Raw genomic sequence first — 24,254 nt, forward strand, 5'->3', positions numbered from 1 at the left:
TCTGAGGCGCCGCATGCGGCCTGCGGGCCGCGTGTTTGAGATTTCTGTTATAGAAGGAAAACATTAAAAAAAAGTATCCAAAAATTATCTTTAGCTAAAAGTATATGTATTTAAGTAATAAAAAAGGTTATTTTTTTTCCAACCTGAAACAGCGCCACCCTACCCTACAGGCCATATCTGGTATTGCAGCTCATTTGAATCTATTTTTAATCTAATACAAACTTTTTAGGTCACATTGTAACATCTCTAATTAAAGAAAATTTGCCACCAAAAGCATAAAAAAGGTCTAAAAGGCTGATTTGACTTAATGATCACTGGTCGGGTGCCGCCATTTTATATTTTACGGCGCAAGAATACTAGAAGCCATTACTTACAGTAGAGCTTGAGATCGTAGGCAATAATTTCCGTGATGAATGTATTTGTACTAAACACGTAGAGCCTATAATGCCCTTCTTCCGCGTCCGTCAGGTTGTCCAGCCTCAACGTCTCGTTCTGAAATATCTGACATCGGCCCCTGTACCGGGGATGGTACTCGGGAGCATGACCGGGATTGACTTCCGCAATTACCGTGACATTTCCGGTCTCCCCTAAGACCCACTGTATGCGATATTCATCAGGGAGGTCGACAAATACATGAAAATACACAGATCCTCCGTAAGTGCCATTCACCGACCGGGTAGGGGCGGCCAGACCTGTGTGCACTGAGAGTAATAGGAAAGAGAAAGATGTCAGACAAGAGGTGAATAGTCATAATATCAGTCCATCCAAGTGTCTTTATATCAGTTGGAGCCCGTTTTGTATTATACAATGCTGCAAATTCCTTGCATAGCTCTACACTACCTGCAGCAGCCACCAGGGGGAGCTGAGGAGCTTTTTCCTCTATTATTGGGTTCAGTATGCAGTAAGCTCCTGAGCTCCCTCTAGTGGTGGCCATGAGCAGATAATAAGTTTGCATTTATCTCTAAGCTTATTATTGGGTTCAGTATGCAATATACTCCTGAGCTCCCTCTAGTGGTGGCCATGAGCAGATAATAAGTTTTCATTTAACTCTGAGCTTATTATTGGGTTCAGTATGCAGTAAGCTCCTGAGCTCCCCCTGGTGGTGACCATGGGCAGATAATAAGTTTGCATTTATCTCTAAGCTTATTATTGGGTTCAGTATGCAATATACTCCTGAGCTCCCTCTAGTGGTGGCCATGAGCAGATAATAAGTTTTCATTTAACTCTGAGCTTATTATTGGGTTCAGTATACAATATGCTCCTGAGCTCCCTCTAGTGGTGGCCATGAGCAGATAATAAGTTTTCATTTAACTCTGAGCTTATTATTGGGTTCAGTATGCAATATACTCCTGAGCTCCCTCTAGTGGTGACCATGGGCAGATGATAAGTTTTCATTTAACTCTGAGCTTATTATTGGGTTCAGTATACAATATGCTCCTGAGCTCCCTCTAGTGGTGGCCATGGGCAGATAATAAATTTTCATTTAACTCTGAGCTTGTTATTGGGTTCAGTATACAATATTCTCCTGAGCTCCCTCTAGTGGTGGCCATGGGCAGATAATAAGTTTGCATTTATCGCTGAGCTTATTATTGGGTTCAGTATACCATATGCTCCTGATCTCCCTCTAGTGGTGGCTGCAGGAAGATAATAAGTGTAAATTTGACTCATTGGTCATATTGGGGATGAGATAATGAGTTATTCTAATTTTTCTTTATCCTTATTATTTATATACTCACAGGCCAGGTTGAGGTTCACTCTGCTGCTGTTCTCACTGTTTATCCGGTTTCTCGCCGTACACATGAAATATCCGTGATCCTTAGCGGAGATCGGGCTGATAATGAGCACGGAGTTATTTCGGGTGGTCTGGTATCGGGGGTCCTGCGGTAACGCTGCTCCATCCAGACTCCAGGAGTAAGTGACATCTGAACCATTAGATGAGCACCTTAAAGCCACCGAATCCCTCCCCGGCCACAGTAACAGGTGGGATGTGTTACTGGTCAGGGCAACTGCAGACACCGGTACTGGGAATAGAAAATACTGGATTTATATTCATATGGAGATCATCATACGGCCTCACGGATGTTCCTAGACAATTGGCAACTAGGGTCTAAGTTGAAGACAATGCTCACCGGATACAGTCAGACTCCGGGGGTTGCTGGTGTTGGTGCTGACAGGGTTCTGGATGGTGCAGGTGTAGGAACCGCTGTCACTCTCAGATATCGGGGTGAAGTCCAGGAATGATCCCCGGCAGATCACACGATCAGAGCAGATGATCTTCTGACCATCCCGGTAGAAAGTGTAAGAAGTCACATTCTGACCCCCGGCATCACACTGGAGGGTCACATCCGTGCCATCAATAATTCGATCAGACATTATAGTGAGAGACGGGGTATTTAGGGAAGCTAAATGCAAAAAAACAGAAAGATGTCCGGATTACCAACACACACAATATTCTATGTATTATGACGTAATATTGTTGTATATGGATTCTTCATCATATGTCGGCACATCTCGGGTCTGTTCCAAGACTAATTTACGAGATAAACCTTAGCCCAAAAAGTGTAAATCCACAAAATACTTACATCCCAATGATAAGTTCAGGGCATTGCTGGTCTCACTATTTGCCACGTTGGATGCCGTACAAGTGAACGGTCCAGCATCATGTCTGGAGACCGGGCTGATGGTGAGAGTGGAGCTTGGAGGAGAATCCCCCTGAGTAATGGAATATGGAGGGTTCGGGGACACTGGTTCTCCATTCAGTCTCCAGGAGAAGGTGATGGCTGATCCCTGAGCCGAGCAATAGAGAGACACCGAGTCCTGTCCTGCCCAGAGCACCACCGATGTGTTACTGGTCAACGTCACTGCCGAGACAGGAGCTGGGAACCAGAACACAACCACCTGTTACTAAACTCTCCGTCAAATAAAATATTTAGGTAAAAGTCAGAGTATGATCAGTTGACTTGAAGACTTGAAGCAAATATCCAACTTTTAACACTCAGTAATAGATCTCTTATCATAATATCAGTCAATTTATCAGTCAGAGCTTGATTTGTATTATTCAATGCTCCACAATCCCAGAAAAGGCATATACTACCTCCAGCCACCACTAGGGGGAGCTGAGGATCTCACTACATACTCTGATATGGTACTATTGGGCTCTGTATGCAGTATGCTCTTGAGCTCCCCCTAGTGGTGGCAGCAGGCAGGTGATGTCTTATCGTTTGACTCTATGACCATAGTGGAAATTTCGAGCTCAGTGCTAGAAAAAAAAATACATATATATATTTATTTATATTTTTTTTTAAGAAATTAGAATAATGCAAGTAAATCTAGAGTGTTAAAAAAATTGAATGTTTAAAAAAGTTTTTGCATTTTTTTTCATTACTCTCTTCTAAAAGAACAATATTTAGGACATAAATAAATGTTTCATCATTAGAAATATTTTCTAGTATTATTAAGACTATTATTATATATTATTATATAATGTTATCACTTAGATACTCCCATTTTGTATTATACAATGCTTCAAATTCCCAGCATAGCCCTACACTACCTGCAGCGACCACCAGGGGGAGCTGAGGAGCTTTTTACATATTGGGTACAGTATGCAGTAAGCTCCTGAGCTCCCTCTAGTGGTGGCCAGAGGCAGATAATAAGTTTTATTTTGACTCGATGGTCATGTTCGGGATGAAATGATGAGTTATACTAATTTTTCTGTCCCTCTAGTGGTGGCTGCAGGCAAATAATAAGTTTTCCTTAAAGTCTGAGCATATTATTGGTTTCAGTATGCAGTAAGCTCCTGAGCTCCCTCTAGTGGTGGCCATGAGCAGATATTAAGTTTTCATTTAAATCTGAGCTTATTATTGGGTTCAGTATGCAGTAAGCTCCTGAGCTCCCTCTAGTGGTGGCTGCAGGAAGATAATAAGTTTTAATTTGACTCGATGGTCATATTGGGGATGAAATAATGAGTTATACTAATTTTTCTGTATCCTTATTATTTGCAATACTCACAGGCCAGGTTGAGGTTCACTCTGCTGCTGTTCTCACTGTTTATCCAGTTTCTGGCCGTACACATGAAATACCCATGATCTTGAGCGGAGATCGAGCTGATAATGAGCACGGAGTTATTTCGGGTGGGCTGGTATCGGGGGTCCTGCGGTAACGCTGCTCCATCCAGACTCCAGGAGTAAGTGACATCTGTACCATTAGATGAGCACCTTAAAGACACCGAATCCCTCCCCGGCCACAGTAACAGGTGGGATGTGTTACTGGTCAGGGCAACCGCAGACACCGGCACTGACAATAGAACATATCGGATTAATATTCACATGGAGATCATCATACTGCTACATACAGCCTCATGGATGTTTCTGCAGGGTAGGCAACATGGTCTACATGAAAGAACACACTCACCGGATACAGTCAGACTCCGGGGGTCGCTGGTGTTAGCGCTGACAGGGTTCCGGATGGTGCAGGTGTAGGATCCGCTGTCACTCTCAGATATTGGGGTGAAGTCCAGGAATGATCCCCGGCAGATCACATGATCAGAGCAGAGGATCTTCTGACCGTCCCGGTAAAAAGTGTAAGAAGTCACATTCTGACCCCCGGCATCACACTGGAGGGTCACATCGGTGCCATCAACAATACGTTCCAAGATTATACTGAGAGATGGGGCAGTAAGAGCAACTAAATGCAAAAAAGCCAAAAAGATAAAGGGATTACCAACAAGACCATTATTTAATATATTGTGACATATAATTGCTCCATACAAATGCTTCATCATATTACAGTATCAGCACAACGTAGGTCTATTCCAAAAATATTTTAGGAAATACTTAATGTCACACAACACTTACATCCCAATGATAAGTTCAGGGCATTGCTGGTCTCACTATTCGCCATGTTGGATGCCGTACAGGTGAAGGGTCCAATGTCATGCCGGGAGACGGGGCTGATGGAGAGAGTGGAGCTTGGAGGAGAATCCCCCTGAGTAATGGAATATGGAGGGTTCGGGGACACTGGTTCTCCATTCAGTCTCCAGGAGAAGGTGATGGCTGAACCCTGAGCCGAGCAATAGAGAGACACCGAGTCCTGTCCTGCCCAGAGCACCGCCGATGTGTTACTGGTCAGCGCCACTGCCGAGACCGGAGCTGGGAACCAGACCACAACCACCTGTTACTAAACTCTCCATCCAATGTAATATTTAGGCAAAGGCAGAACATGAGGAGTTGCTATTGTTTTTCATGTCTAACATCAAACTTGCAACTAGTAGACTCTTGAACACCAGAAAATATATTTATAATCTTAATTTGAGAAAATCCATACCTCATTTTTATTATATGATTCTCTAAATTCCCTGCATAGACATATACTAACTGAAGATACCACTAGGGGACCTGAGGAGATTTCCATTGGGTTCTGTATGCAGCAACCTCCCGAGCTCCCCCTAGTGGTGTCTGCAGGCAGGTGTTGTGTTATTATTTGACTATATCCATAATGGAAATTTATAGCTCAGTAATAAATATATATATATATATATATATATATATATATATATATATATATATATAAAACTGTAAGCTTACGAGCAGGGCCCTCACTCCTCCTGGTATCTTAATTTTGTTATTTTGTATTGTCTCATATTGTCTGTAGATGTCCCCTCTGAATTGTAAACCACTGAGGAATATGTTGGCGCTATAGAAATAAAACTTATTATTATTATTATTATTATTATATATGTATATATATATATATTTTTTTTTTAATTTATTTATTTTTTTTAAGAAATTTGAATTGTGCAACTAATAAAAATATTGTATTAATTAAAATTGAACCTTTAAAAAAGGATTTGTTTACTAAATAAACCTCTTAATAATATTAGTATTTACTAATTTTACCTGTATTATTATTATATATTTTTATCATTTATATACTCACAGGCCAGGTTGAGGTTCACTCTGCTGCTGTTCTCACTGTTTATCCGGTTTCTCGCTGTACACATGAAATATCCATGATCCTTAGCGGAGATCGGGCTGATAATGAGCACGGAGTTATTCCGGGTGGGCTGGTATCGGGGGTCCTGCGGTAACGCTGCTCCATCCAGACTCCAGGAGTAAGTGACATCTGTACCATTAGATGAGCACCTTAATGATACCGAATCCCTCCCCGGCCACAGTAACAGGTGGGATGTGTTACTGGTCAGGGCGACCGCAGACACCGGCACTGGCAATAGAAAATACTGGATTAATAATCACATGGAGATCATTATACGATTTCATGGATGTTCCTGGACAGTTGGCAACAATGGTCTACATTAAAGAAACTGCTCACCGGATGCAGTCAGACTCCGGGGGTCGCTGGTGTTGGAGCTTCCAGGGTTCTGGATGGTGCAGGTGTAGGATCCACTGTCATTCTCGGATATCGGGGTGAAGTCCAGGAGCGATCCCCGGCAGATCACACGATCAGAGCAGATGATCTTCTGACCGTCCCGGTAGAAAGTGTAAGAAGTCACATTCTGACCCCCGGCATCACACTGGAGGGTCACATCGGTGCCAGCAACAATACGTTCTGAAGTTATACTGAGAGATGGGGCAGTTAGGTCGGCTGAAAGAATAAAACAGAAAGATAAAGGGATTACCAACAAAACAATGTTTAGAAGAACCACCAACAAACTTCTATGAACCTCAAGGAGGCAACTGAAATAACTAAACAATGGTCATTGTGAGTCCACAGGATCTATCTATTGACGGCTGCAAGCTTTGAAGTTTTAGCGCTTATCTTGTAGGGATTCTGTTAAGAAGGCAACAAATGTTACATAGTGTTGTATGAATTTTCAGTTTTGCTTGTGTCACTTGATTCCTCAAATCGTCCATGTTCTGATATTATAGGTAATTGTCCCTTTATGTCCCACCATAAACATTTCATTCTCCTACAAAGTTTGAGCCCCGAAAGATTCTGCTGAAAGCTGAAATCTGCAACAGGTTATAGAGTCCCGAACATCGAAAAAGAAAAGCTAAGGGGACAGAGTTATACAAGGAATCTTCAAGAGGTTCCCATCTGCTGTACATAAGTAAGAAACTCAGTATCTACAGGCAAAAGAGAGAAGGAAGATGATCAGCTGGGAAGAGTTTAAAATTATGGAGGTCAAACTGAAGAAAGAAAATCAGCAGCTAAGAGCTTAGAATTATAGAGGTCAAACTTAATAAAGAAAATCAGCAGCTAAGAGTTTAGGATTATGGAGGTTAAACTAAAGAAAGAAAATCAGCAGCTAAGAGTTTAGGATTTTGGAGGTCAAACTGAAGAAACAAAATCAGCAGCTAAGAGCTTAGAATTATAGAGGTCAAACAAATCAGCAGCTAAGAGCTTAGAATTATGGAGGTCAAATTGAAGAAAGAAAATCAGCAGCTAAGAGCTTAGAATTATGTAAGTCAAACTAAAGAAAGAAAATCTGCAGCTAAGAGCTTAGAATTATAGAGGTCAAACAAATCAGCAGCTAAGAGCTTAGAATTATGGAGGTCAAATTGAAGAAAGAAATTCAGCAGCTAAGAGCTTAGAATTATGTAAGTCAAACTAAAGAATATAAATCAGCAGCTAAACATTTAGGATTATGGAGGTCAAACTGAAGAAAGAAAATCAGCAGCTAAGAGCTTAGAATTATGTAAGTCAAACTAAAGAAAGAAAATCAGCAGCTAAAAGCTTAGAATTATGGAGGTCAAACTGAAGAAAGAAAATCAGCAGCTAAAAGTTCAGAATTCATGGAGGAAAACTGAAGAAAGAAAATCAGCAGCTCAGAATTATGGAGGTCAAACTAAAGAATATAAATCAGCAGCTAAAAGTTTAGGATTATGGAGGTCAAACTGAAGAAAGAAAATCAGCAGCTAAGAGCTTAGAATTATGGAGGTCAAACTGAAGAAAGAAAATCAGCAGCTAAGAAAGTTTAAAGTAGAATTCTTCCATCAGACGTTTTTCACTATAGTGAGATCTGAGATTATTAATTAAGAATGGGACAAGATAGCTGATATACATTTATTAGTGATCCCCAGATGATGTGAAAGCCCTGCAAATGCTAAACAGGAAGGTATACCTGCTAAGGAAAATGCATGCTTTAGATTCAGAAAATGATGAAAATTTGGTTAAATCTTGCTGTTTCTGAAGAAAATTCAGCAATGTTTTTTAATCTTTTACCACCCCTACAATTGACATTTCTAGCATCAGTATATGTAATGACCACACCGGCATCCGTGCAGTGTCCTGCCCCCTCTCTCAACGGGGACGTCGGCTCTCTCACCCATCTGGCAGTCCGGAGCTGGCTGCCCAGTCCCCGGTCCATGCTGTTGTGCACACATCACAGGCTTCCTGGTTCTTGTGTCCATGCCCTTTTCTTAAAGGACCAGCGTACCCTAACCCGGAAGTGCCTCTCAGGTCAACTGAGAGGCTGCAGGTACTTAAGGCACCTGTTCCCTATGGAAGGTGCCTGGGCAATGAGTTAGTTACATTGCTAGTTCTCAGGTCCCATTGTGCTGGGTTCTGCTCCTGATTTCTTACTCTGTTTCAGTGCACTCCTCATCTGCTGCTGCTACTATCTCCTACAACAGCTGTCTGCTGCGATACTAGCTGCTGCAAGTATCCACGCCGGCCGATGCTGCAGTAACCATCTATCCAACCATCTGTCCATCCATCCCGGATGGATCCCTGACTCTGCTGCTGCCATCGCTGATACTAGCGACTGTACAGTGTCGGTGGCGCCAGCTGCCGAGGTACCACAGAACCTCTGGGGCTGCCCTCTGCTGACTGCTTACCAGCGCATGTACCTGCTGCCACCTCCGGTGAACGCTACTTTCGGTCCAGTTTGACCAACTAATACAGTGCTCATCCCGTGACTGAGCATAACAGTATATCATTGTCTTAATACCATTTTTTGGGACATAATAATAAAACAATGTTTAAAAAAAAATATATAAATAGTAAATATAGAATTCTGTAAAAAAAAATAAAAAATATCCGGTATTTTTTCAAATGAAATAAAATGCAAAGGAGGATGAAGAGGACATAAGGAGGCATCAGCATGGATTGTGTAAGTCAACGCCAACATTAATTTAGGAGAAAAACGAATCCGTAACGACGCATAACACTTACGTTCCAATGATAAGTCCAGGGCATTGCTGGTCTCACTATTGGCCATGTTGGATGCTGTACAGGTGAATGATCCGGTGTCCTGCCTGGAGACCGGGCTGATGGTGAGAGTGGAGTGTGGAGGAGAATCTCCCAGAGTAATGTAATATGGAGGGTTCGGGGACACTGGTTCTTCATTCAGTCTCCAGGAGAAGGTGATGACTGAACCCTGAGCCGAGCAGTAGAGAGACACCGAGTCCTGTCCTGCCCAGAGCACCGCCGATGTGTTACTGGTCAGCGCCACTGCCGAGACCGGAGCTGGGAACCAGAACACAACCACTTGTAACTATACTCTCCATTAAACATTTAAGTTGCAATTAGTTTCAGTAGCAAACACCAAACTTGCCACCAATATTCAGTTTTGAGCAGCAAATAATCTGTTTACATTCATATTATAATATCATCTTATATGTCTTTATAGAAGATCTCATTTTTTTATTTCCTGCATAGACATGTACTTCCTGCAGCCACCACTAGGGGGAGATTGTTACATGCCCTGATACTACTGGATTTTGCATGCAGTAAACTCTTGAGCTCCCCCTAGTGGTGGCTGAAGGCAGGATATATTTACTTGTTCTGACTCTGCTCATATTGAAGTTTTAAGCCCAGGACTAAATAAAAAGTTATTTGAGCTACAGAATTAAAAATTATATATATATATATATATATATATACAGTTAGGTCCAGAAATATTTGGACAGTGACACAATTTTGGCGAGTTGGGCTCTGCATGCCACCACATTGGATTTGAAATGAAACCTCTACAACAGAATTCAAGTGCAGATTGTAACGTTTAATTTGAAGGTTTGAACAAAAATATCTGATAGAAATTGTAGGAATTGTCACATTTCTTTACAAACACTCCCCATTTTAGGAGGTCAAAAGTAATTGGACAAATAAACCAAACCCAAACAAAATATTTTTATTTTCAATATTTTGTTGCGAATCCTTTGGAGGCAATCACTGCCTTAAGTCTGGAACCCATGGACATCACCAAACGCTGGGTTTCCTCCTTCTTAATGCTTTGCCAGGCCTTTACAGCCGCAGCCTTCAGGTCTTGCTTGTTTGTGGGTCTTTCCGTCTTAAGTCTGGATTTGAGCAAGTGAAATGCATGCTCAATTGGGTTAAGATCTGGTGATTGACTTGGCCATTGCAGAATGTTCCACTTTTTTGCACTCATGAACTCCTGGGTAGCTTTGGCTGTATGCTTGGGGTCATTGTCCATCTGTACTATGAAGCGCCGTCCGATCAACTTTGCGGCATTTGGCTGAATCTGGGCTGAAAGTATATCCCGGTACACTTCAGAATTCATCCGGCTACTCTTGTCTGCTGTTTTGTCATCAATAAACACAAGTGACACAGTGCCATTGAAAGCCATGCATGCCCATGCCATCACGTTGCCTCCACCATGTTTTACAGAGGGTGTGGTGTGCCTTGGATCATGTGCCGTTCCCTTTCTTCTCCAAACTTTTTTCTTCCCATCATTCTGGTACAGGTTGATCTTGGTCTCATCTGTCCATAGAATACTTTTCCAGAACTGAGCTGGCTTCATGAGGTGTTTTTCAGCAAATGTAACTCTGGCCTGTCTATTTTTGGAATTGATGAATGGTTTGCATCTAGATGTGAACCCTTTGTATTTACTTTCATGGAGTCTTCTCTTTACTGTTGACTTAGAGACAGATACACCTACTTCACTGAGAGTGTTCTGGACTTCAGTTGATGTTGTGAACGGGTTCTTCTTCACCAAAGAAAGTATGCGGCGATCATCCACCACTGTTGTCATCCGTGGACGCCCAGGCCTTTTTGAGTTCCCAAGCTCACCAGTCAATTCCTTTTTTCTCAGAATGTACCCGACTGTTGATTTTGCTACTCCAAGCATGTCTGCTATCTCTCTGATGGATTTTTTCTTTTTTTTCAGCCTCAGGATGTTCTGTTCACCTCAATTGAGAGTTCCTTAGACCGCATGTTGTCTGGTCACAGCAACAGCTTCCAAATGCAAAACCACACACCTGTAATCAACCCCAGACCTTTTAACTACTTCATTGATTACAGGTTAACGAGGGAGGCGCCTTCAGAGTTAATTGCAGCCCTTAGAGTCCCTTGTCCAATTACTTTTGGTCCCTTTGAAAAGAGGAGGCTATGCATTACAGAGCTATGATTCCTAAACCCTTTCTCCGATTTGGATGTGAAAACTCTCATATTGCAGCTGGGAGTGTGCACTTTCAGCCCATATTATATATATAATTGTATTTCTGAACATGTTTTTGTAAACAGCTAAAATAACAAAACTTGTGTCACTGTCCAAATATTTCTGGACCTAACTGTATATATATATATATATAATATGTATAAACATATATATATATATTATATGTGTGTATATATATATATATATATATATATATATATATATATATATATATATATATATATATATATATATATATATATATAATATGCATAATATAAATATATATATATATATATATATATATATAAAAATAATATATTTATTTTTATTTTTATATATATATATATATATATATATATATATATATATATATATATATATATATATATTTTATATGTATATATATATATGCACATATATATGCACATATATATATATCTCAGTATTAAAAATATATATTTGTAAAAAAGTTGAATTTTCCAACTAACAACATAGTGCTAAAACAATTACTCCTTTATCTTCTTTATACACATGATTTCACATACATGTATATTTACTGTTTTTCATCCCTCTCAAGGAATCCTTTGGTCATTTTTTATAAAACATGAACGTGGATATTACTTTTTTTTTTTAAATGTATATGAATGAGAACATTATATATCAATTATCATTCATTTTTTTGTATATATTAAATAATATATATTTCTATTTATTGTTTTCATTGATTTCAATGATTTATTATTGTATTGTATTGATATAATCCTCATTCTGTTCCGTCACGTGAGCACCATTTTTTGGTGTCTTTATCATGATCAAGAAATTCTGGCGCCCTCTTGTGGTTGTTTAACATCATTACATGAATCTACTTTATAAGAATCTCTTCTTTGACATAAAGAGATTATTATGGTGAAATGTATATCATGTATGACTTCTCCTTTCTTGTATATATATGTATATATATATATATATATATATATATATATATATGTATATATATATATACATATATATATGCACTTAGTTTCTTAAGTCTTAGGCAATGATTCGATTTTTGATGAGTTAGTTGCCAGTGCATCTGCTCATGTTCCACCATTTTTTCGGAACCTGCTGCATATAATATGCTATTAGCTAAGAATTAGTGTGCATGTAAGTATTTGGCAGTCAGTGTGCATGTGTTACACCCTTTTTATCTATGTGCTTGCCTTGCTGTGAATTTATCATCACTTCCTTTATGCAAATGCACATGCCAGAGCCGCAGCTTAAATCTGACTACATAAATTGAAGTAATTGAATATATAAGATTGTCAAGCTTTGAGTCCCTTGCAGCATCTACCCCTGATGAAGCCTCTTTTGTATCGGCGAAACGTGTGGGATTAAAAACCAATCCGCTACTGAGCTAAGTTGTTTTCCTCCATGTGGTATTTTTTTCACCTTTATTTTTGTTAATTGCTTGTGTCAGTGACCTATATACATAGATTTAATTTTCTTTTGCATTTTCTATTGCTCTTATTTGATATCATTCCAACATATCTTACAGCACGTATAATGGCAGCCAGCTTCATGGCTTGAATCTGACTAGATGAATTAAAGTAATTGAATAGTATATATAAGCTTTGAGTCCCTTGTAGCATCTGCCCCTGATGAAGCCTCTTTTGTAGTGGCGAAACGCGTGGGTAAACCCCATCTGTTACTGACCTAAGTTATTTTTTTCAATATGTTATTTTTTCACCTTTATTATTGTTTATGCCAGTAATTTATATACATAGATTTAGTGCTTTTTTTGTTGCATTGTGTATTACTCTCAATAGATATCATTCCAGCATGTGTAATGGCAGCCATCTCCACAGCTTGAATCTGACTAGATAAATTAAAGTAATTGAATAGTATATATAAGATTGTCTAGCTTTGAGTTTCTTGCAGCATTTTTCCCCTGATGAAGCCTCTTTTGTAGCGGCTAAACATGTGGTATTAAACCCCATCTGCTACTGACTTAAGTTGTTTTCCTCAATATGGTATTTTTTCCACTTTATTTTTATTAATTGGTTGTGCCAGTGACCTATATACATAGAATTAACACTTCTTTTTGCATTTTCTATTGCTCTCTTTAGATATCATTCCAACGTATCTTACAGCATGTGTAATGACAGCCGACTCCACAACTTAAATCTGACTAGATGAATTAAAGTCATTAAATATATAAGTTTGTCAACTTTGAGTTCCTTGCAGCATCTGCCCCTGATGAAGCCTCTTTTGTAATAGCGAAACGCGTGGGTTTAAACTCCATCTGCTACCAACCTAAGTTGTTTTTCTCAATATGGTATTTTTTTCACCTTTATTTTTGTTTGTGCCAGTTGCTTATATACATAGATTTAGTTCTTTTTTGTTGCATTTTATATTGTTCTCATTAGATATCATTCCAACATATCTTACAGCATGTGTAATGGCAGCCGACTGCACAGCTTAAATCTGACCAGATTACTTAAAGTCATTAAATATATCAGATTGGCAAGCTTTGAGTTCCTTTTAGCATCTGCCCCTGATGAAGCCTCTTTTGTAATGGCGAAACGCCATTCCAATATATCTTACAGCATTAGATTCTTTTGCATATATATCTCTTTATTCATGTTTAGCAGCATTGTATGTACTAACGGTCTTATATATATCTGAGCAAGTGTCCAATCCGGCAGAGTGTATAACAGCACTAGCACTTTATCACCGGTTCAACTATATACCAATATTACAGGTGTATGTTCAGATTAGAAGTCCGGACTTAGTCAGGAGGTTATGTGGTCAAATAGGGCCTTTTAATTGTCCAGAACGCGAGTAACACTGATTGTGGGAATTAACCCTTAGGGCATAAATAAACCTATTTAGTATTATTTATATTATTATATATATCTTTATCAGTTATATACTCACAGGCCAGGTTAAGGTTCACTCTGCTGCTGTTCTCACTGTTTATCCAGTTTCTGGCCGTACACATGAAATATCCATGATCCTTAGGGGAGATTGGGCTGATAATGAGCGCAGAATTATTTTGGGTGGGCTGGTATCGGGGGTCCTGCGGTAACGCTGCTCCATCCAGACTCCAGGAGTAAGTGACATCTGTACCATTAGATGAGCACCTTAAAGCCACCGAATCCCTCCCCGGCCACAGTAACAGGTGGGATGTGTTACTGGTCAGGGTAACCGCAGACACCGGCACTGGCAATAGAAAATATCAGATCAATATTAGACATTATGAGTAGAGGTCATCAAACTAATGCCTTTTATTCCCTGCTCGTTCCCTGGCTGAGTCCCCATGCAGCTTCTCCATTCTCCTGAATATCCCTATTGTCTCCACCTGGCTATAGGAATGCGCAGCCAATTCCTGCAAAATCTTTTTGCTTCAGTGCCCTGCAGGGTTTACCTTCTCCAGCCTAACCCTAGGCAGCATGGGGTCTATTAGGCAGCTCCTTCCGTTCCACCACTCCCTTCCGGAACGTAGGTTCCTAGCTGCTTGTCTGTAGTCCCTGTTTGTGCTTCTTTACCATGTATCCTGATCTTTCCACTCCTGACCTCGGCTATATCTAATATATAAAGCTGTATGTGTGTATGTATGTATGTATGTGTGTGTGTGTGTGTGTGTGTGTGTGTGTATGTCCGGGATTGGCATCTGCACCTTCGCAGCTACAGCCACAAAATTTTGCACACTCACACTTCTGGACCCCGAGAGCATCATAGGCTATGTTTTGAGGGGAAATTTTAACCCCGCACTTTACAGTTATTTACCAAAAACCTGCCTCCATTAAAGCGAATGGAGCTGGGAGCCACAGTGCAGCCAGAACTTTAGAAGAATGAACAGCCACGCCCTTATATGGAATGTTGGCGTGTCACAATGCAGCCAGGGAAAGAGACAGGCACAGACAGGGAAAGAGGCAGACACAGACAGGGTAAGAAACAGACATAGACAGGGTAAGAGACAGACACAAAGAGACAGACACAGACAAAGAGACAGACTGACAGGGAAAGAGACAGACAGGGAAAGAGAGGGAAAGAGAGAGACAGGTTAAGAGACAGACACAGACAAAGAGACAGACTGACAGGGAAAGAGACAGACAGGGAAAGAGAGGGAAAGAGAGAGACAGGTTAAGAGACAGACACAGACAAAGAGACAGCCACAGGGAAACAGAGAGACAGGGAAAGAGAGGGAAAGAAACAGACAGGGTAAGAGACAGACAAAGACAGGTAAAGAGACACACAAAGAGACAGGCACAGGGAAAGAAAGGAAAAGAGGGAAAGAGACAGACAGGGAAAGAGAGGAAAAGGGATTGAAAGAGAGGGAAAGAGCCAGACAGGGAAAGAGAAGGAAAGAGACAGACAGGGTAAGAGACAGACAGGGTAAGAAACAGACAAAGACAGGTAAAGAGACAGACACAGGGAAAGAGTCAGAGGGAAAGAGACAGACAGGGAAAGAGAGGGAAAGGGAGGGAAAGAGACAGACAGGGAAAGAGAGGGAAAGGGAGGGAAAGAGACAGACATGGAAAGAGACAGAGATAGATAGACAGACAGGGAAAGAGATAGAGACAGACGGAGAAAGAGACAGAGACAGTCAGAGACAGAGAAAGAGACAGACAGACAAAGAGACACAGAGAGATATATACAGAGGGGGAGACAGACATTATAATTACATTTATATCTATTTGTTTTGTGGTGTTTGTGTGCAGAATACATTATTGTTAATACATTCTATTTGTTAACAGCAGTTATTAACCTGGGAGAAGCCGGGTAGTACAGCTAGTTTATATATATATTGAACCCGTGCTGCCTGTCCTGATGTCAGATTGTCTTACCACATCTTTGCCTTCGCTCACCCCTACCTCGTACCCCTGTCTCTGGCCCTCTGGTCAGCTGCTGTAGACTTGGAGACTGCCCTGGAGTGGTACCTGGTGACTACCTGCAACCAAGCCTATCCTCACCATCTGAGGCTCCAGTGAATACCAGGGTGAGTCCGGCCCATGGTGCAGTGGGCCCACATCCACTAGTGTTACATCTAAATTAAAGAACACACTCACCGGATACAGTCAGACTCAGGGAGTTGCTGGTGTTGGAGCTGACAGGGTTCTGGATGGTGCAGGTGTAGGATCCGCTGTCATTCTCAGATATCGGGGTGAAGTCCAGGAATGATCCCCGGCAGATCACACGATCAGAGCAGATGATCTTCTGACCGTCCCGGTAGAAAGTGTAAGAAGTCACATTCTGACCCCCGGCATCACACTGCAGGGTCACATCGGTGCCGTTAGCGATGAGATCGGAGATTATACTGAGAGATGGGGCAGTTAGGTCGGCTGAAAGCAGAAAACAGAAGGATGCAGGGATTACCCACAAACAAAATAAAACATTAAATTCATGGGAAACAGCTCTGGTGGACATTCATGAAGTCAGCATGCCAATTATATGTTCCTTCAAAACTTACGACATCTGTGGGATTGTGCTGTGTGATAAAACTACAATTTTAGAGTGGCCTTTTATTGTGGCCAGCCTAAGGCACACCTGTGCAATAATCATACTGGCCAGCCTAAGGCACACTTGTGCAATAATCATACTGGCCAGCCTAAGGCCCACATGTGCAATAATCATACTGGCCAGCCTAAGGCATACCTATACAATAATAATGCTGGCCAGCCTAAGGCATACCTGTACAATAATCATACTGGCCAGCCTAAGGCACACCTTTGCAATATCATACTGGCCAACCTAAGGCACACCTGTGCAATAATCATACTGTCCAGCCTAAGGCACACTTGTGCAATAATCATACTGGCCATCTTAAGGCACACCTGTGCAATAATCAAGCTGGCCAGCCTAAGGCACACTTGTGCAATAATCATACTGGCCAGCCTAAGGCACACCTGTGCAATAATCATATTGGCCAGCCTAAGGCATACCTGTGCAATAATCAAGCTGCTCAGCCTAAGGCATACCTGTGCAATAATCATGCTATCTAATCAGCATCTTGATATGCCACACCTGCGAGGAGGATGGATTATCTTTGCACAGGAGAACTGCTCACTAACACAGATTTTGATAAATTTGATTCCTTTACATTCTATTTTATGAGCTTATTGTTTAGTAGGTGTCACTGTATTCCTCTCCATGTCCTGATGTCGTAGTCGGACAACAGTTGTTGTATGTACAAAGTAGACAATTAATACTGTCACGACGTTTGAGCGCATCAATACACTGATAATGAGGCATCAGCATGGATTGTGTAAATCAAATCCAAAATTAATTTAGGACAAAACCTAAACCGTAATGTCACATAACACTTACGCTCCAATGTTAAGTCCAGGGCATTGCTGGTCTCACTATTGGCCATGTTGGATGCCATACAGGTGAATGGTCCGGCGTCATGTCTGGAGACGGGGCTGATGGTGAGAGTGGAGTTTGGAGGAGAATCCCCCTGAGTAATGTAATATGGAGGGTCCGGGGACACTGGTTCTCCATTCAGTCTCCAGGAGAAGGTGATGGCTGATCCCTGAGCCGAGCAATAGAGAGACGCCGAGTCCTGTCCTGCCCAGAGCACCGCCGATGTGTTACTGGTCAGCGTCACTGCCGAGACCGGAGCTGGGGACCAGAACACAACCACCTGTTACTAAACTCTCCATCCAATGTAATATCTAGGCAAAAGGCAGAACATGAAGAGCTGCAGTTGTTTTCAGTGGCCAAGAAGAGACTTGAAGCCAGTATCCAGCCCAGATAATAAATGCATAGTCATATTATTATAATATCATCATATTGCATAGTCATCCATATCTGTTTATAGTAGTCAGATCTCATTTTTATTATACAATGCTCCAAATTCCCTGCATTGCCATGCAGTACCTGCAGCCACCACTAGAGGGAGCTGATGAGATTACTACATATTCTGATACTGTACTATTGGTTTCTGTATGCAGTAAGCTTCTGAGCTCCCCCTAGTGGTGTCTGCAGGCAGGTGATGTGTATATATATATCTATATATATACACATATATATATATACGTATATATATATCTAATATATAAAGCTGAGTATATGTATGTGTCCGCTAAAGGAATCCGCACAGTCACATTTACAATCACGACATTTTGCACAGACGCCTCATGTTACTCAGGGAACATCATAGACTGTGTTTTGAGAGGAAAATGTATCCCTGCACTTTACAGTTATTCGCCAAAAGTCCTGCTTACATTAAAGTCAATGGAGCTGGGAGCTACAGGTTATTAATAGCAGCTGTGATTGGTTGCTATAGGCAACAAGGGACATTGTTAGTATAAGAAGCTTATGTGTGAGGTAACATGATATCGATTGAAACAGACACACCGAGACAGACAGAGAAGTCAGAGTCAGAGAGCGAGACAGACAGTCAGAGAAGGAGACAGACAGTCAGAGAGCGAGATAGACAGTCAGAGAGCGAGACAGACAGTCAGAGAGCGAGACAGACAGTCAGAGAAGGAGACAGACAGACAGAGAGCGAGACAGACAGTCAGAGAAGGAGACAGCCAGTCAGAGAGCGAGATAGACAGTCAGAGAGCGAGACAGACAGTCAGAGAGTGAGATAGACAGTCAGAGAAGGAGACAGACAGACAGAGAGCGGGACAGACAGTCAGAGAAGGAGACAGCCAGTCAGAGAGCGAGATAGACAGTCAGAGAAGGAGACAGCCAGTCAGAGAGCGAGACAGACAGTCAGAGAAGGAGACAGCCAGTCAGAGAGCGAGATAGACAGTCAGAGAGCGAGACAGACAGTCAGAGAGCGAGATAGACAGTCAGAGAGCGAGACAGACAGTCAGAGAGCGAGATAGACAGTCAGAGAATGAGACAGACAGTCAGAGAGCGAGACAGACAGTCAGAGAGCGAGACAGACAGTCAGAGAAGGAGACAGCCAGTCAGAGAGCGAGACAGACAGTCAGAGAGCGAGACAGCCAGTCAGAGAGCGAGACAGATAGTCAGAGAGCGAGACAGACAGTCAGAGAAGGAGACAGCCAGTCAGAGAGCGAGATAGACAGTCAGAGAGCGAGACAGACAGTCAGAGAGCGAGATAGACAGTCAGAGAATGAGACAGACAGTCAGAGAGCGAGACAGACAGTCAGAGAGCGAGACAGACAGTCAGAGAAGGAGACAGCCAGTCAGAGAGCGAGACAGACAGTCAGAGAGCGAGACAGACAGTCAGAGAGCGAGATAGACAGTCAGAGAATGAGACAGACAGTCAGAGAGCGAGACAGACAGTCAGAGAGCGAGACAGACAGTCAGAGAAGGAGACAGCCAGTCAGAGAGCGAGACAGACAGTCAGAGAGCGAGACAGACAGTCAGAGAGCGAGATAGACAGTCAGAGAATGAGACAGACAGTCAGAGAGCGAGACAGACAGTCAGAGAGCGAGACAGACAGTCAGAGAAGGAGACAGCCAGTCAGAGAGCGAGACAGACAGTCAGAGAGCGAGACAGACAGTCAGAGAAGGAGACAGACAGTCAGAGAAGGAGACAGCCAGTCAGAGAAGGAGACAGACAGTCAGAGAAGGAGACAGACAGTCAGAGAGCGAGATAGACAGTCAGAGAATGAGACAGACAGTCAGAGAGCGAGACAGACAGTCAGAGAGCGAGACAGACAGTCAGAGAGCGAGACAGCCAGTCAGAGAGCGAGACAGACAGTCAGAGAAGGAGACAGCCAGTCAGAGAAGGAGACAGACAGTCAGAGAGTGAGACAGTCAGAGAGGGAGAGAAAGAGTGTGGGAGGGAGAGTGAAAGAGACACTTACCGTAGTTACTATCCCTGGCAACGCCGGGTAGTACAGCTAATATATATATATAATATATAATTTTTAATACCACTATATAAGACTGAATTATAATACCTCAATAATAGTATTACAAAATAACAAACACCAACAAACCATAACCAAATGTTCCAGCATGTACAGTATTGAGAATACCTCCATATTGATCATTAATATCCCTTCACGACCAAGGACTTACTGGTACTTTAATGAGGGCTCGCATGGCAAGCTTACATTATTCCCTGCACATATCTGTTGATCCGATCACATGTGCAGACATGTGCAGCTAACAGGCGTGGGTGGATCAGAGATCCACCCGTGCCTGTTAACCTCTTAGATCATGCTGTCAAGCTCTGACAGCGCAATCTAAAGCGCCCCGCAGGGATCTCGCTGTTTTCTGCCACCATCAGTGGCCTCGTGATGCAATCATTGTCCCCTGTACATATATACAGTATATATATATATATATATTAAGAAATTTGAATTTTGCAACTAACAATATGGTGTTGAAAAAAATTAAATCTTTAAAAAGTCTGTTTATTTTAAGAGTTCTCTTCTCACGGGATTTATGCCATAAATAAACCCCTCTTCATTAGTCATATTTACTCATATTATATTATATATACTTTTATCAGTTATATACTCACAGGCCAGGTTGAGGTTCACTCTGCTGCTGTTCTCACTGTTTATCCAGTTTCTGGCCGTACACATGAAATATCCATGATCCTTAGGGGAGATCGGGCTGATAATGAGCGCAGAATTATTTTGGGTGGGCTGGTATCGGGGGTCCTGCGGTAACGCTGCTCCATCCAGACTCCAGGAGTAAGTGACATCTGTACCATTAGATGAGCACCTTAAAGCCACCGAATCCCTCCCCGGCCACAGTAACAGGTGGGATGTGTTACTGGTCAGGGTGACCGCAGACACCGGCACTGGGAATAGAAAGTATCAGCTCAATATTAGACATTATACTATATATATATATATATATTTATATATATATAGATATATATATATATAAAATATATAATATATATATAATATATAATATATATATAATATATAATATATATATAATATATATATATATATATATAAAATATATAATATATATATAATATATAATATATATATATATATATATATATATATATATATATATATATATATATATATATATATAGTATATAATATATATATATATATATATATATAATATATAATATATATATATATGTATATATATATATATATATATATATATATATATATTACTGCAGCATATTACTCTGTAGCCTAATGATGATGCGGTTAGCTGGGCATAGATCAGCTCTATATTTATAGCCCTTTTCCCGCTTCCAGAATTCCTAAGCCAAATTATGACAATGTAAAAGTTGAACTTTGATGTGGTCAACTGCTATTTTCATTTTAGCTGAATCTTACCAGCCCATTACTTGTAAGTGTTTTTATTAACCCAGATAGAGGCATATGTATTTGTATAGGATTCCGACAAAGAGATATGCCTTGTCGTTGGCTATTGGGCTCACATGAATTGGCTAATTTATAAGCTAAGTATCTATAATTCCAATAGCAGTAATGAAGTGCCGCCATTCCCATATTTATTGTTTGCATATAGTATATTTTTAGAATGCTGCTGTACACTTTTGTAATTATATTGAACTTTCAGCTTGCACCTATTCACACATATCTTGTGGTCAGTTTTTAATATTTGTATTCAATCTGCTATAAATGTTTTTCCAAAAAACAAACAAAAAGAAGACAAAAGAACAGTATTTACAAAACAAACAAACACATAAAAATTAAAACTCCAAAATTCTCACCTGCTACATTCAGACTTCGGGGGTTGCTGGTGTTGGCGCTGACAGGGTTCTGGATGGTGCAGGTGTAGGATCCGCTGTCACTCTCAGATATCGGGGTGAAGTCCAGGAATGATCCCCGGCAGATCACACGATCAGAGCAGATGATCTTCTGACCGTCCCGGTAGAAAGTGTAAGAAGTCACCATTTGACTCCCGTCATCACACTGCAGGGTCACATCGGTGCCAGCAACAATACCCTCAGAGGTTATTCCGAGAGTTGGAATGTTTAGGAAAGCTAAAAAACAACAAAACAACAAAATAACAAAAAAAATGTACAATATCAACAATATTTTTTATATATATATATATATATATATATATATATATATATATATATATATATATATATATATATATATATATATATACATATATATATAATATTTATTCATTTTTTTATATAATATAAAGTAGTAGAGCAAATTTAGAGCGCTGCTGCGGGGACCGATTCAAATCCCATATACACATCCATACATAATCACTAAAGGATATGGACACCATGGGTATCAATTTTTTTACTTATATGCATATATTTTTGGTAAAAATAGTTTTTTCAACAAATTTTTTTACACTATTTGCCTTCTACAACCTCTGAGATGCATTTTCTATTGGTCGTCCGGAAAGAGTTAACTGAGAATCCATCAGTGAGTGTGTTCTGATAGGAGAGACTATGACTTTTATCTTGCTTCTTCCAGCTCCTTTTAGTTGCTTAATGACCACCTTAATACTTAACACTTATTAACACTTAATACTCCTGACCCCCCCCCCCCCCCCCGGCCAGTCCGTTTTCAGACTGTATTTCACGAATACCTGCATGAGCCCTTAAGATGAACTTGGTGGCCATCGATCAGCTGAGAAGAGCTCAAAATAAGGAAGATAAGAGTTATAAACTTTACCATCACAAAGAGCTCACTGACTGATTCTTAGTTAACTCATTCCGCAGCCAGCGCAATACAGAGGCTATAGAAAGCAAAAATTGCAAAATTATTCATAAAACACAATTGCAAAAATTATTTTTTACCCAAAATGAATCCATTTTAGTAAAAAAATCTCTTCCCCCCCCAGTAAATGGAAATTATGATATTTATTAGTTCAAACAGTCGATCCCCTTCAGGTTGCTCTTCTGCGACTACGGATGTGTCTCTGGTCGCAAGATTAATGAAGTTGATGGCAATTAGAAAAAAAAAAACTTTTTTCAATTAGAAACAGCGCCCCCATTGCTCTACAGGTTGTAACTGGTATTGCAACTCACTTCTAATTATCTCCAATCAATATAACATTCTATAAGTCACATTTTAACATTTTACTTTTTTTTCAATTGTAAACAGCGCCCCCTTAGCCCTACAGGATGTATCTGGTATTGCAGCTCACTTGAAATGAATTCTGCTCTAATAGAACATCCTATGAGTTACATTTTAACATCTCTTTAATTAAAAAAAAAAATATTTGTGTCCACCAAATGCATAAAATAGGTCTAAAAGGCTAATTGATTACTGGTCGGGTGCCGCTATTATATATTATAGGGTGTAAAAATACTAAAATCCATGACTTACCGTAGAGTGTGAGGTTGTAGGAGACAATTTGAGTTTCAAAGGTATTTTCATTAAACACATAGAGACCGTAATGCCCTTCATCCGCATACGTCAGATTTTCCAACCTCAACGTCTCGTTCCGAAAGATCTGACTTCGGCCCCTGTACCGGGGATGGTACTCGGGAGCATGACCGGGATTGACTTCAACAATCACAGTGACATTTCCGATCTCTCCTAAGATCCATGCTATGCGATATTCATCAGGGAGGTCGGCAAATGCGTCAAAATACACAGATCCTCCGTAAGTGCCATTCACTGACCAGGTAGGGACTGCCAGACCTGTGTGTGCTGAGAGTAATAGGAGAGAAAAAGTTGGATTATATATATATATATATATATATATATATACTAGCTGTAATACCCGGTGTTGCCCAGGATAGTAACTGTCTCTCTCTCAGTCTCTCTCTCTGTCTGTCTTTGTCTATCTGTATTTGTCTGTCTCTCTCCTACTCTCCCTCTTTCTCAGTCTCTTTCGCTGTCTGTCTCTATCTCTCTCTCTGTCTGTCTCTTTCCCTGTCTGTCTCTATCTCTCTCTCTGTCTCTTTCCCTGTCTGTCTCTATCTCTCTCTCTGTCTCTTTCCCTGTCTGTCTCTATCTCTCTCTCTGTCTGTCTCTTTCCCTGTCTGTCTC

The 24,254-nt window shown here is 40.7% G+C and overlaps 1 protein-coding gene across 1 annotated transcript in view; it reads right to left on the reverse strand.

The window, feature by feature from the left end:
• Positions 1-24,254, reverse strand: part of LOC142255782 (cell adhesion molecule CEACAM5-like) — a 65,243-nt gene that overhangs the window by 37,436 nt on the left and 3,553 nt on the right. The window contains exons 2-8 of the mRNA XM_075327228.1: positions 23,586-23,912; positions 21,995-22,267; positions 20,801-21,085; positions 17,675-17,968; positions 16,417-16,689; positions 5,938-6,222; positions 2,583-2,876 (exon numbers count right to left, since the gene is read on the reverse strand). Of these exons, the coding sequence (XP_075183343.1) occupies positions 2,583-2,876; positions 5,938-6,222; positions 16,417-16,689; positions 17,675-17,968; positions 20,801-21,085; positions 21,995-22,267; positions 23,586-23,912 (2,031 nt within the window). The remainder of the gene's footprint in view (positions 1-2,582; positions 2,877-5,937; positions 6,223-16,416; positions 16,690-17,674; positions 17,969-20,800; positions 21,086-21,994; positions 22,268-23,585; positions 23,913-24,254) is intronic.

This window comes from Anomaloglossus baeobatrachus, chromosome 11 (genome assembly GCF_048569485.1).
Source record: "Anomaloglossus baeobatrachus isolate aAnoBae1 chromosome 11, aAnoBae1.hap1, whole genome shotgun sequence".
NCBI lineage: Eukaryota > Metazoa > Chordata > Amphibia > Anura > Aromobatidae > Anomaloglossus > Anomaloglossus baeobatrachus.